This window comes from Zootermopsis nevadensis, unplaced genomic scaffold (genome assembly GCF_977971745.1).
Source record: "Zootermopsis nevadensis isolate Lab colony 2312 unplaced genomic scaffold, Znev_1.0 Znev_ptg000021l, whole genome shotgun sequence".
NCBI lineage: Eukaryota > Metazoa > Arthropoda > Insecta > Blattodea > Termopsidae > Zootermopsis > Zootermopsis nevadensis.
In genome coordinates, this window is record NW_028259153.1 from 15,799,074 (window position 1) to 15,813,611 (window position 14,538).

Sequence of the window (14,538 nt, forward strand, 5' to 3'; positions counted from 1 at the left end):
TCCTTGTGATTGTGAGATCTGGTGTTTTCTTTGCGGTACGGACTGAATTCTTAAATACTATCAAACGAGCTTTGGCTTCAAAGATATTGCCCAGTTGATTTTGTTAAAATGGGGATGAATGATCTCAATTAGGACAGCTGTTAATCCGGTCGGGATTCGAACCAAAGTACCTCCTGAATTCAGGGCTGTAGCTTTACCGCTGCATCAGTCTGCCCGGCGGGCCATGAAAGATGAACTGAAATCCGTCACTGACAAGTTGTCGCAGACAGAACTGGAGACGGTTGGAGCAGTGAATCAATTGCTTGACATGTATATGTGCTGTGCTCTGTGAGTTTCCTGATTGGAAGTGATTTACTGGCAGAATGTTACAGCTCCTTGCTTCTTTATTATTATATACGAATGTAATCCTTATGGCCAGCCATGGCTAAATTACACATCCACTAACATCATACATCACACTCCATACAAAACTCAACTTAAATCATTCAAGAGCGGACGTGATTATTCAGTGGGACATGGAGGCATGCAAGATACGGGCGAAACATTCTTCTTCTTCTTCTTCTCGTACAACATTCAGTCCGTAACTTCAGAGCGGTACAGTCCATGTCTGTAAGCTTTAGAATTGAATGTGGTATAATGTTTTCGTATCATTGCTAAACTACGGCTGCGAACCTGAGTAAAGTTACAGTCTCGGTCGTGCCACAGCAAACATTGTTAGACGCCTGCTTATGGTGGACAATGTGGCAATGGGACGGGTTCATCTCCGAGTCCTTCGGTTTTCCCCTGTCAACAACTAGTTCCATATTCTCTCATGCACCATCTGGGGAATGGACAATCGGTCCATTAGAGTTCTGCGGAGACACAGTTTCGCCCGATAAAACAAAAAGGGAGCGGATTAAAATTATTGTAGATCCAGTAACATACAAACATAGATATATGCACATGCATACAGCCATATATGCATGCTTAATACATAAGCGTATACATAGGCATATTTGCTTTATGTAATACGTGTATATATGTGTGTGTGTTTGTGTGTACACAATAAGTCACGAAAGGTTTAAACATAGTGGAATATATTTTAGATACATTTTTTCACAAACTAACACTTTTTACAAAAAGTATTTTAATATACAGCAAACGGAACTAATACAGAAATATATATGAATATAGATTCATATACACAAAATAATAATATTCTATTTACGCAAAGTCGGTACAGTTTTACGTTCCTTTTTCAAATGCAACTTATGCTGCACAAAGTGGGCATAATTATTAGTTTACATTTCTTGTTAGCCTCATCATAGGCTGTAGATTGGAGCATCTGAAGAAAATTGCGCAATATAACTACCTTCCCAGAACTTCTCGTCAGGCTAACATCGCTTGTCTGTTAGACAAATGCATTTCAAGATTAATGTAATGGGATGTAACAATTTATACAACACGTGAAGTTTAAATCAGTAGTGAAAGGAATGCGACAGCGAGAATTTAACAGCACATTAATTTAATCAGCATCACACCCTTTGACACAGACACAGGTGTAATAGGCGAAGATAACTGCTGCCACAACAGCATGGCGTAATGGAAATAGCATGTGACAGACAGACAGACTCTGTGGGATGAATCCACTGTAACAAAGCCTCTAGTTATTTTCATGGTAACTATGTCGCACTATATTCGCAAACGCGGATCCTTCAAGAGTGACTGACTCTTATGTTAACTTAACAATGTTGCTTTAAATGTACAGGTTATATGACGTGGGATGTTGACAAAAAATTCGAAAGGAGACATTCGAGAGAAAGGTACAGAGAAATATAAATGTATAGCAACAGAGGAAGGAATATAATGAAATAAGGAACCAAATGAAAATCAAAGAAGAGAACGAGAGAGGACAGGAACTGAAAGTATGAACTCAGTGTTAGTTTGAAAAGACTGAGTAAAACAACGCAGAAATTTGGTCCGGATAGGTAGTAACCCGCTCGAGATTCGAGCCTGGTTGTCCTCGAAAACAAGCCGAGATTTGTTGCTATGGTAACGAACTAGGAGTACTTTCTGCATGTATAAGCAAGACGTGCCTGCTTAAGTTTCAAATGTACGGTTAAAGCCATCCACGCATTAGACATATTGCTCCAACCAGTCTTGAAATAAACTATACCACTAGCAAGGCACCTGTTTAACGGTCTGATTCTCCACCACAGGCCTGTTAATAATCATATTTATAAAGTCTCCTGATAGGCCTGATGGCAAACGAAGGCAAATGTCGACATGTGACACAAATAAAAAACAGATTTTCATAAGAACACTTCTGAATGTAGAGCAGCATTAAACGTGGTGTGTGAATCATATTAACAAGGTAAAAGTTTAAGACTGCTGATAATAAAGTAAGACACTGGACGTGAGTCTGAGTCAGTTTCTGATTCGTCACTGTTATTTCCTGGACTTCCCGTTTGACAGTATCACACCAAACTTCTTAACACATTTCATGACACTCGTTCAAACTACGTAGACCCAATTGTCCACCTCATCGCAGCCCTCTAGCGCGCACTATTTAAACAATAAATTACAATGGGGAGTATTTAAATTACCAAAAATCCCTTTATATGAGTGATATCGATAACTCTTAATTTATTTCAGTCCTCTTACGACCAAACAAATTCTAAGCCAATTCGTTCTAATCATTTGAAACACGTGGTACAATTCTAGATGGCTGTCAAACTCGTCCCCGTAAGAATTTGAAATCTCGCCAAAAGGCACTATTGCTTTATTTAACCGGTATGAAATTTAGAGGACACTTTCAGAAACTAATTTTTCGCTTCAAAATCTATAATCACTCCATCTATTTCGAAAAGAAATGGAGCGGGAGACATGTGAATCTGTGTAGCTTATAAAATGCTCCTTTTGTTATGTGATTTTTTAAAACGTCCCACGAAATGAAATTGTATAAATAAGTTAGCTAATACGCAATTGGTTCCAGCATCCACAGGCAGGCAGCTGGGTGACTCCTCATGTACTGCCAGACAGATGTAACAGAGTATACGAGATAAATCATTCCGGGTGCAGGTTAAATGATTCCCATTCTATATATTGACATGCGAATTTATTAGCCCGCCTCGCAGTACACAGGCTACGATAATAGCGCGCCTTTTAAAGCATTTCTCGCCAAAAACTGCAACCGTTTAACGGGCGCCCGTTGTTAGTTTCATCCCTTGCAATGTACAGAGTGCCCCAAAAAGATGTATACTGTCAACTGTGCCACGAAGCTAACGGCGGTCATTTTGAACAAAAACACTAAATTCGCTAATTCACGTATGTAATGGTTTAGCGTCTTAAAATGTTATTTATTTCATTCGCTGAATGTGTGTAGACATTCAGTTTTTACTGAAATATTAAAGGTAAGATAGTCACACAGTAGTTGAATCTATGATGTTTTTAAACCCAATAGTCTAATCAGTCATTCAACGAGTCGATTAATTTCAAGAAATTAATTCGTAATTTGTTAATATTCTGCACTGCGGAGCTCATGATTGAAGGCGAACGGCTAGTTACCCTCTTCTCTCATATGTCTAATTGCTTTGCGAACAGAATTATTGTGACAGGGATGTCCTGCAGCCCTAAAGTTTGTTTTTGTGTGGTTTTAACTTCTCTGCCCGTGGCTGTAAAATACAAGGCATCAACATGTCACTCCGATCTGAAGGAATTAAAACGCCGCTACAAAATCTCTTGTCCTACTCAGCTAAGATTAATGTGGTCAGTTATCTTTTCGTTTACAATCTAAAATGTGAGTACCTCTGAAAAAAATAAGAAAGGGGTGAAACAAGAAAGAAATGTAGAAGTTTCGGATACTGTACAATAATACATCACTGAAACAAAACTAAATCCATAGAGCAGAGTTTCGGTTCAGTTTTGAATTAAAACGTTAGTCTATGTAATAAGTTGTGGTGTAGGTATTTAGGTCTAGTGAGGAATATTTTATTCCTCTCTTTAGCATAATACAGTACATTCCATTTAAAATGCAACACATACATTTCTAAATGTTTTATAAGCAGCAGAAAACAATTTCTATTAAAGTAATACTCAATAATTAACATACATTTTACTCGTGAATGCATCAGATTTTGCGCAGCGGCCTAGCAACAAGGGTGACGTTGACTCGAATGTCAAGGGGGAGGTTGGGAGAGTTTATTACGTGGGGCGAACCTGATTCTGGTTGTTGCTGGGCTGCGTTTTAAATGGTGCACCTGTAAAAACATGCCTGATTCGTTGATTGAACTATGCAACAGAATAAAATAGTTATGAAATTGGCTATAGGTCCAGTGTGGAACTTGTAGGCCTTCCTCCGTCATCAATGCATCTGTGTCTGATATCAGTAAAAATCACGATGAGGAAAGGATTCAATGTCGCAAAAGACGCGATGAAATTTTTTTGCGTGTTATAGGTCTACCTTCCTTTATTTAGTATGGTCTACGGTCAATGTAGTCACTAGGCTACGGACCAGACGACTGTGGTTCTATTCTCGGCAGGAGCAAAATATTTCTTTTTCCAGCTTTCGCTCCCAGAAATGTCTGGGTCCCACCCAGCCTCCTATTCAGTGGGTATCTGGGTTCTTCCCAAAAGGTAAAGCGGACGGGGTTTGAGAAGCCTAGATCAAGAATGTGTGGAGTTTTATTTTCTCCCCTATACGTCTTCATGGCGTTGTACTTAATGAACTAGTGTCAACTTGGAGTAAGAATGACTCTTGTCGTAAGGATAATGCTATAACCTAATCACAGACTTTACTATCGGTGTGAACAGCGAAAATGTCTGCGCGACCTGGTATAGGAACACGTACATGTGTTTTCCTAATGCGTGCTTTGCTGTTTTGAATAGGTTCCTTTATGTTCTTAAGTGTTACACCGTCGCCATATTCATAATTGTCAACACACAGACAAATATTAGAATTGTACTTACTGAAAGGAAACGACAGATGAAATAGATGGGAGGAGAAATTATGATACCCAAGAAAAGGGTTGTGAAACCTTTCAGGAGGAATGAGAATAAACTAATTTAATATTTATAGTCAGTAGACTGTGTGATGATAAGCCTGAGTTGAAAATGTTAAAAGATGGTATTTAATTTGGGATTGTAAGTTGAAATCTAAGTACGAGAAAAATAATGAAAATACAAACGTTCCTCAACAAAATTGTACTTGAATATAGATTGAGGTTGAAAAGCTGTCTGCTTTATCGATAACCGCTTACAAAAATAATAACAGAAATAAGTAGGCAGTATAACATGAACTCTGCTGTTCTTAATGTGCTAAGAAACACACTAAAAGTCCCACTTGAGTTTCTTACAGCCTGCCCAGCTGAAAGTAGGTTGGTCTGCAGTAATTACGCGCACCACGAATTCCAAAACACCATTTTATTCAAAATGTCTATTATTATTATGCTTACTAATTTGTTTGTTTCTCGCTCCCACGTATGATAAAACAATTTATTACGGATCATATTGTATAATATTACTTTGTGCTGGCCATTTGCAGATAACAGTGACAAAATAATGTCAGATCACAGTTACATTGTTTGCAATGTTTGAAGAAAAAAATGCATATGATGGAATGCGACAGTTTGTGTTTCTACATCTACAGTTTTATCTCTGTTCCGAGTCACCACATTTCCTAACTTCCGCCATCACCGTAACTGAATAACATGCACCGGAACTGCTCGAGTTCGCCTCTTGACTCGTGCTGCCACCTAGCAACAAATCTTTCGAACTCCATAGCCTCGCTCGGGGCTCCTACGAAGTTTGTAGTCAACGCTGCTGTATAGTAATAAATGTATGGTTAGAGTGAATAAAAGCCACTGCACAAATATCTGTACACATTAAAAGTTATACATAATGCATTATTGGAAACGTTTAACGTGACTGTTTGTCTGTCCAATGACTAGCAGTCCGTGAATGCGGACCGTTCTTTGTTCGTGCAGCGAGGCTATAATATTGTACGGTGGTCAATATGGATGCCAAAACGAGAGGTTAGGAAGATGTAACACATTATTTTCGTTGATATATAAAACTACGGAGATATAAAGATTAGCTTCAAGCCTATAACATCTTTAAAGTATACATAGAATAGCTTTATAACTGACCTTTCTTAGGATATCCTCTAAAATGTCTTCAAAATTGCAGATATCTATCCAGGTCTCAAGTCAGCCTTTCTCGTACCACTGTAACCGAAGTTCCAAGTTCGAAGTACCAAGTACGCGAGTATGATATAGTGGGGTGAAATGGGCGGATCTTCAAGGGGCCACGCCTTCCTGTCATGACGTCACGTCCGAACCCATGAGGTTTGCTAGTACTGTAGCAGGCTCGTTTAGATTTTCGGGATCCTCTGTGACGAGGAGTTGACAGGGAGCGAGAGAGATCTAGTCGACAGACCCCGAGCGGCGACCGGACCACGGAGTGGCTGGTGATTGCGCCGCGTCTATGTGTCTACCGTGCCAGTGCAGGCGGAGAGGGCAGGCGGCTTGTCACGCAGCCAGTCAGTCAGTGTCTGTTGTGCCCGGCTGACTGCTCGTCCTCGTCGCTTCCAACGTCATCATCCACTGTTCGCATCTGAAATATCTACAGTCAACTTGTAAGGCTTGATTCTTACAATCCGTGAGTGTGCTGCAGACTTGAATTGATAGACACGTTGAGAAGAAAATAACGTCTTTTGACAAAACAGTTTAAGAATGACGGTGAAGTGTCTGTGAATGCAGTGAGTAGGTGTTTGTCACACCGAGCGGTCAGTTGGGTAGTGTGAGCGGACGTAAGATGCCGTCCTCCCAGCACGACCGCAAGCCACTGAATGTTTCTGTAGCTTCTATAGTAGGTTATGTTGGTGTTACCTTCGGCACCTTAGCAGTGAGTGATGTCACAAGTGCGGTGGACAAGCGACAGTGAAGAGGCGGACCAGGAAACCGACGAAGAACCATCTGACCGACAGTTGACGTTAGTTGTGTGTGTGGTGTGGTCGTGCATTATAGTGAAGAGGTTAAAATGACCGTATCAAATTTCTAGCTTATTTGCCGTCCTTCTCAACACCCCTCGTCGTCTCAGCGCTTGGCGTTTCGGCCGTGAACATCACCTGGTGCCACAGTTCCGGAGTCGAGCAATGCCACGAAGGAAGCAGGATTGCCCCAAGCGAATGAAATGTAAGTATTACATGTGCACGACTGTACGTAGCTGTGAGGAGAGTTTCGATTTTTCGAGGCGAGTGCTCGTGTTTTTGCTAGCTGACGTGAGTGACAGGCGAGTGACTGACAGCAGTGCGCGGGTGTAAGAGACGAAAGAGGGAAGTTACGACACTGACGAGGGAGGGTTTCTCCCTTCGCTGTTCTAGAGAATGTGTTGTTATTTTGTTTGTGTTGCACAACACCGCGTCAGGAGATTCCAAATACGCAGTTGGCTTCGTTACCAACTAAATTATACTTGGAATTTTCCGTCGTCTTCATAGATCAGGAATTGAAAGTGTTTTTCCCGGCTTACAGACTAATGGCACGTGGTGTAGTCCGTTCTGCAGACCTGTAAGGAGTCTTGATTCTCGTGATCAGTGGTTATTGTACAGTAATTTTTTTTTTGGGTGGGGAGGTCGTAGAAAATTAAAACGACGAAAGGTTTTTGCGTTATATAAAATCACACGTGAACAGGACTCGAACTACCGTATGTTGAAGCTTAAAAGAGTTTTGCGATATTTTGTGGTTCTGGGGAGAATGTTCAAAGTTTATTTGTTGTTCGTGGTTAAACTGCAAAACTTTTTATTTTATTTTTATCCTGAGGTTTTCGCTCATGTGTCCGTATTTGTTGCCCAATGCATCACTGTCCGAGCAAGAAACTGATAAAGGAAGAATAGGTAAATTAGAGTAAATTAAGGTAGCTCACTGGTTTGTTTGAATAATGTATACTGCGTACAATTAACGTTTATTAGAAGTGTTGTATGACGTTACATTCCGTGTTTGTGCGATCGGATTGCACAGTACACATGGTCTAACCATGCCTTGGTCGACGGCTCGCACCGCGAGGCTCGTAGGCGTACTTAGCGCAGGTCGATGTCGAAGTCTGCGTTTAAACCACTTCTGGGCGCGTGTTCAAGCACACGTGGCGACATTTCACGTTCGCATTGAAGTGCACTGAGAACCCGTGGTGTTTCGAATTTCGAGTTTCACAACATAGTTTTCTGCTATTTTTATTTCGGGCCTGGACAAAGTATTTCACGAAGAAGAAGTAGGATTTTGTGAATTAAAACCCCAATAAGGTAACAAAAAAAAAGTAGGATAGGTTTCACAGGGTTCCAGGAAAGATTATAGTTTTTAATGTGGAGCTTGGAATGTTTTTTCACGATAAAATGTTTGTAAGTTGCTTTTAGGATTCGTTTCCAGTTTTGAGCTTAACCTTTTGAACACGAAGTTCCTCTAAATAATAATTAATAATTCAGTTTTTACCGCAAAGAAAACATATTACAAGGATTAGGTGGTTACTTTCGTAAGGAAAGAATCGCTGTTGGCTACCAGAATCATACGAAATATAAAAATACACTCAGTGGGGAAAGTTCAGAATTACTGATTGTTATAGAATGCTGTAGACCGACATATATTTAACACTGTGCTCAAAGGGTTAGGTTAACAGGATATTGTATCTTTTCATGTATGGACATTTTGAATTTTGAGCTTTCAGATTAGCGAAAGTATTTCATAGGACGGTTGATTTTGGATTACTAAATTGCCATAAAGAAGCTGTAATAGGAAATTAAACGAAACTAACAACCTTAATTTAAGTTGCCCCTTTTAATCGCCCAGTAGTAACTTATTTAGGGGCATAGGACTACTTCCAGAGATGTTCGGTGTTACACCTTCATCTGTTTTCTGGCGTATAAAACACAGGCCTTTGGGCCTACAACTCACCAACTTCAATGGAAAATGTGTCAGCTGTAGTGAATAGGCCTGTTTTTGCAGCGCAGAAATCGAATTTGCCAAGAATGTACGTCATTGTACGACATTTGGTGCTAGTAACCCCAGTATCTGTTCAAAGTTTCTGTTCCAGACCCGGCTACATGGTCCCATTGCTTATTTTAAGCCCCGGCGTTTAATCGAATATTTATCGCGTTTAATGTGATAATTAAATTTGGGAGTTATTGAAACCAGGTAACTGTTTCAAATCTCCATAAGCCCAGTAGGATCGTGAGACTACAATTTTGAGACCTGTCAATATTTCAGACTTTCAAATATCTAGGATTTTAGGTTCTGACGGCAGCGAATACGAAGATGACTGTCTTCCGGGTTGTAACACCGTAATACCTTGTAAAATGTTGGAAGATTACCGACGTTTCAGAGGTTCTAGCTGCCTCCATCACTCTTCGCCCTGATGAAGGACCGCTGGTACTTTGGTAAATTTATGTCAGACTATGTGGCGCTACATCCCAAAATATGACCATCTTTTAAATATCTGGAAACAATTATTCGACACCCACAGTGTTTGCGCTTAGTTAGTATTCAGAACGTATTTACAACGGCCGACGTTTATTTACAGTTTCTGCCCCAACCTTTCGCTACAATTCTAAGCCTTGCTGCTTTTTAGACCTGGAGTCTTAATGGAACATTTACCATAATTGTGTAGCACGTATAATGAAGGGAACACTTTGCAGTCCTTGCAGAGACCGTTCTTTGTTAGTAGTCTGTGCTTGCCATCTGCCTTTCTAAAGTTTTCGCTTGTTGTGTCGAATCTATCAATCACTCGGCTGCATAGTGAGATTTCCTTTCGGTGTGTGCCAATCATGTGTCACGAGTTGTCTTTGTGATCGCAGGACCCATCCATCTATACTTGACGTTGTCCGTTCTCTCACACCCGGACTCTGTTTGCAAGCAACGACTCAAAAACTTACGTTCACCTCCAAAACAACGCATTTTATTCGTAATAAATAGGTCTGTATCTTGTTTTTAACACAGACCTGTTGGAATGTATTTGCAGTTCCAGCATAGCCCTGTATTATTTCGTAGGTTTGTTGTTTCAATATTTCACTTACCAAGTCTTTGTACTTATGTACCCATAAAGTTGAACGCTGTCACCGGCTCCTGGATGGAACTGCATGACTAACCGCCAGGCGCTGTTAGATTTCCCGATACGAGTGTCGTTCTGCAGAAACAGTAAAATCAACTTCGGAAAATGATAGCAGTTCCTGCCGGGAGCCAGGAAGTGACAGTTACGTTCAACTTTATCAGTGAATGCAGTGTGTTTATTTTGATTATGGTGCAAGCACTGAAAAGGAAGGGCATGTCTTTACATGCCGAGTGCCGAGGTCTGTACCCTATGAAAAAGAATTACGTCCAAGGAATAGGTTAGGATCACTAAGTAGGTCAGAATGATTTGTATTAGGTGAAGTATAAGCCTATGTAAGTAAGAAAGGAAAAGTTTTACAGTTTGCAGTACTTAAACACAAGTTTTTAACGGCCTGTTATAATTCTATCGGTTTTTATTTGTCTCACAGTATTCTAACAATGATTTTGAAGATCATTCTCGTTGTCAGTGACGGTCTCAAGTTTTTAGATCATTTCACTGCACCGGTACTGTTTATTTTGTTTTTGTATTTTGAAATTCTCTGGAATATTTTTAAAACTTTTAAGATGCGTAACGATATTAGAATAACTTAAAATTGTACTTTATACTAAAGCCCATTTCTAGGTCCATTTAGAAGTTGCCATCTATGATGTAATTCTATCATGTGTCTTTTAATTAATTTGGAAAAAAAGTATCTAGTTGTAAATGGCCATAGACGCTGGCTAGATCATAAACCCACAAAAACGCACATTCATAAGTTTTCATGCCTCATTCGTTGCGGATATAAATTTATTGCTTCGAAGGAAATCTCGTTACAGATAACATACTTCGAAGTTGTGTATTAAGAATTTCAGAAATAACGGCTGCAAATATTAAGAAAGATCTACCGGTACATGTATGTCGGATTAAAGCTATAGATCTATAACCCCGATTGTTAACAATAGAAGCCAACAGTTACAGACACTAGTAAGCCCAAACAGGGCTACCAATTTCTGTACGATGATTCATTTATAAGATTGGACGTGAGTAATTCAGTTTCAGCTCAAATAATGTAGGTCTTGACCGATACGTAACGAGCATAAAATCTTATTCGAAAGTTTAGTGTAGGTCCAAATTTTAAATTTAATCAAAATTTATCGAGTATTTTCGGAGATGAAACATATGACAGACATGATCCCACCATTTTACTTTAAATGTATATCTTTTTTACATTACTCGTACATGTAAACCGTAAATATAAATTGATAAATATATGGTGTGCGCAGTCAACTGTAAATAGAACCCAAATTCTGATACAGGCAGGTCCTGGTCGTATTATTATGAAGTTGCTACGGAGGAAGCAAGTGTCTGCCATCCGTCAGCTGTTTCAAAGCAGGTGCTTTTACAGAAAGACTGTAAAACTGCCGCAGCTGAAACTAAACATTTAAATGCGGGGAGCGAATACGCATCCAAGTGTGAATAAAATGTTAGTGTTGTGTAGCAATTGATAATGTGCTGTGATTTCTTATTTCTATTAAACCAATTGATTGTCATGCTGTTATTATTTTCTCGCGCTATGTAAACTATCGAGGATATGTAGAACAGGCTTACGTAGGAATTGTGATTGTGCTGTGTATACACACACGCTCCTTCGTCTTAAAAAATACTGCCAAGTCCTACTTGCCAAAATATAGTTACATTTACTCTCCACAGTTTCCCGTTATTAAATTAGCATTAAAATTAATGTCTGTGGAATTTGAACCTCTAAATAATGATAAAAATAGATAATGTTATACGAAATTACCTCGTCGCAGAAGACAGCCAGTAAGCATAACAATAACTTACTCTCTGTTTCTGTTCACGTTAAGGTTAAAGTTTGGGATGATATTGCCACAATGCTAACGTAAATTTAAAAAAAATGCTGAGAAAAGAACCTTTATTGTAGTAAATGACTAATGAGTCAATTTCAGTTCTTTTTAGGCGAGCGGGCGACAGAATTTTGTGTAAATTAATTTACTAATATAGTGTATTTTTTGCAGTAGTTGACATTTATGAACAATTTAATTTATACACTCATATGTAGTCTTGAGAGAGCGACGAAGCTGAATTTATTTATAGCAGGTGAGATACGTAAAATAATTTGTTTAGGCGTGTTATATTAGAAGAATGTCAGGTACGTTTAATCTTATTGGTGGTGGTTGAAGTACCCTTGAAACATCACCATCATTGATATTGTTCTCAATGTTGCAGTTTTTAACATTTTATTAATATGGGAGTAAAATCTTCATCTCGTTTTATTCGGGGAATGGAAACAGTGTTGAATGCTTTGACATTAGTGAATCTTACAAAGAATATTCTGTCGCATCTTTGCATACCGTTTTCAGGTAACGACCGCTCAGAAGTTCTTGACAGTTTCTGATCTCTTAGAAAGACTGTGCTCTCATTTTCTGTAAACACTTTGATGAAATTGTTTGCAATAGAAGAAGCTGATGACAGCTATGCAAATTCGTTGATTTTATTTCAGAGAATAAATGAATGAATGCATTTATTTACAGTAGTTGAATTCTGTGAGAAAACTATGTATTCGCTTATTGTGTTTATGGTACGAAGAGAGTTTGAAATCTGATGACGCTGGATCAAATCTCAGGAAAAAATTATGTTTTGCATTTCGAAAGTTCCAAATGAAGTCGGTCCCGTCTCACCACAGGATGTAGCATAATCGGGTTGCGGATAGAGACGGCCTGCAAGTGCGAGTAGTTACGAATATATTGAATAAGCAGCCGCGGGCAGAAGACAGGGGTTGGTCCTCCACTGTGGGCTTATAACTCCTCACCGTTGTTTCAAAATATAATGAATTCTTCTAGGGCTACCAGCCTTGAAGGCTTCGGATCATACATGTTTCAAAATATTACACAAGGCTTCTAGTAAAAAGCGGATTTTTGTTGATACGGTAATTAACCTTCGAGTTCCGTAAAAAGCGAAACATTTCATGACTATCTGAGCGTCCTATTAGCTTCTCAAGATAGATTCTGGCACATGATGTTTTATGTGGGGGTAGACATAACGTATGTACAGAATTGTGTTTTATGTGATACTAATTACTTTGCTGTTTTTTGATGTTATGTCTGAAAAATTTAACATTAAAATCCGTAGAAATGACAATTATGCAGAATTTTATAATTATCAATTTCTATTTTTTCCTGATCCTCGAATAAAAGATTGAATCATTTGGAGGATAAAGGTGGTTGTGTTCTGGGTTATTTCCATCATTAGGGTGATTTATGGAGGCAGCAAGCACCTCTGAAGTGTTAGATTACACGGTGCAACAGCCATCTTCGTACTCGCGGCCGTGATAACCTGAAATTTGACCATTTGGGAGCTGCTGGCATTTCGGTTTCTTCCCAGAACGTTTGTTCCCCCTTTGCCCCTCCGAAATGTTACAGTTGGTACGCTAATGTGGCTCTGTCAGGAGGTTTTATTAGGGAGACCCGGCTGGCTACGGGTTGCCGGGCGTTGAGCGTTCAATTGCCGGCGAGACTCGCGGAGTGACAGCTGAAGCGCTTCTTGCTGTCCGTCACTTTGCTTCGGATCGATCAGTCTGTGGCAGTCGTACTTTCGTTTGGCTCGGGTCAGAAGACGTCATCTGCCCGGGCATAGCAGGGACAAGACCTTCCTTCGTCGTCCATTCGCCCCTCTCCCCTCATGGCCGGACCCTGTGATAGACGCATCTCTCTCGGCTGTCGTCACAACTGTGGTACACGTTTGAAGGATCAAATGTCCTTTATCGCATTTGTAATTAATAGCACGAAAATATGTGTACTGCGATGTGTTCTTGGTTATATCTGCTCCGATTTCCTGAGCAATAAACATAACACAGGGTTGTCTTGGTTTGTCGGTAGCCTAATGAATGAAACTTTTATCGCTGACTCTGGGCTGAATATTTGGACCTAACAAAGAGGATGTAACAGGACAGCAGAAAATCAAGCAACGAAGAATAGTTTTAATTTGCACTCTGCACCAGATATTATTAGGATGACAAGTCAAGGAGGGTGAATGGGCGGGACATGTAGTTTAAAATATGCAGGCTACATAACTGTACTAGAAAAAACCTGGGGGTCACAGAGATCTAGGCGTAGATGGAGGATAATATTAAGATTTATTTTAAATGAATAGAATATGTGGCTGTGGACTGGATTAAACTGACTCATACGGCGCGTTGGTGATCTTTTGTGAGCACGGCATTGAACTTTTGGGTTTTATAAAAGTGTGAAATTTCTTCTCCAACTGAAATAAGTATAAATTTTTCAAGAAAGGCTCGTTTTCTTGGAGTACTATTACTACGCTTGGCATTTAACGACGTTGTATCAAACGCAAGTAGGCATAGGCGTATATGTGGCATCGAATGAGTTGAGAGGATTAACTAGTAGTATAATCTGTTAAAGTTGATGGGAATGGACCATTTTTGTTTTGAACAGTAAACGAAGATTGAAG

At 39.6% G+C, this 14,538-nt stretch overlaps 2 protein-coding genes across 4 annotated transcripts in view; one reads left to right on the forward strand and one right to left on the reverse strand.

The window, feature by feature from the left end:
- LOC110835400 (uncharacterized) overlaps window positions 1-6,349 on the reverse strand; it is a 50,365-nt gene extending 44,016 nt beyond the window's left edge. The window contains exon 1 of the mRNA XM_022075562.2: window positions 6,126-6,349. The gene's annotated coding sequence lies outside the window, so the exon portion shown is untranslated. The remainder of the gene's footprint in view (window positions 1-6,125) is intronic.
- Window positions 1-14,538, forward strand: part of tio (zinc finger domain-containing protein tiptop) — a 310,616-nt gene that overhangs the window by 63,671 nt on the left and 232,407 nt on the right. The window contains exon 1 of one of the 3 annotated variants that reach the window (XM_022075563.2): window positions 6,488-7,172. The exons of the other annotated variants lie outside the window; for them this stretch is intronic. Within the exon in view, the coding sequence (XP_021931255.1) occupies window positions 7,133-7,172 (40 nt within the window). The 5' untranslated portion in view covers window positions 6,488-7,132. Of the gene's footprint in view, window positions 1-6,487; window positions 7,173-14,538 lie in introns of those variants that run through there. 3 annotated transcript variants of the gene reach the window in all.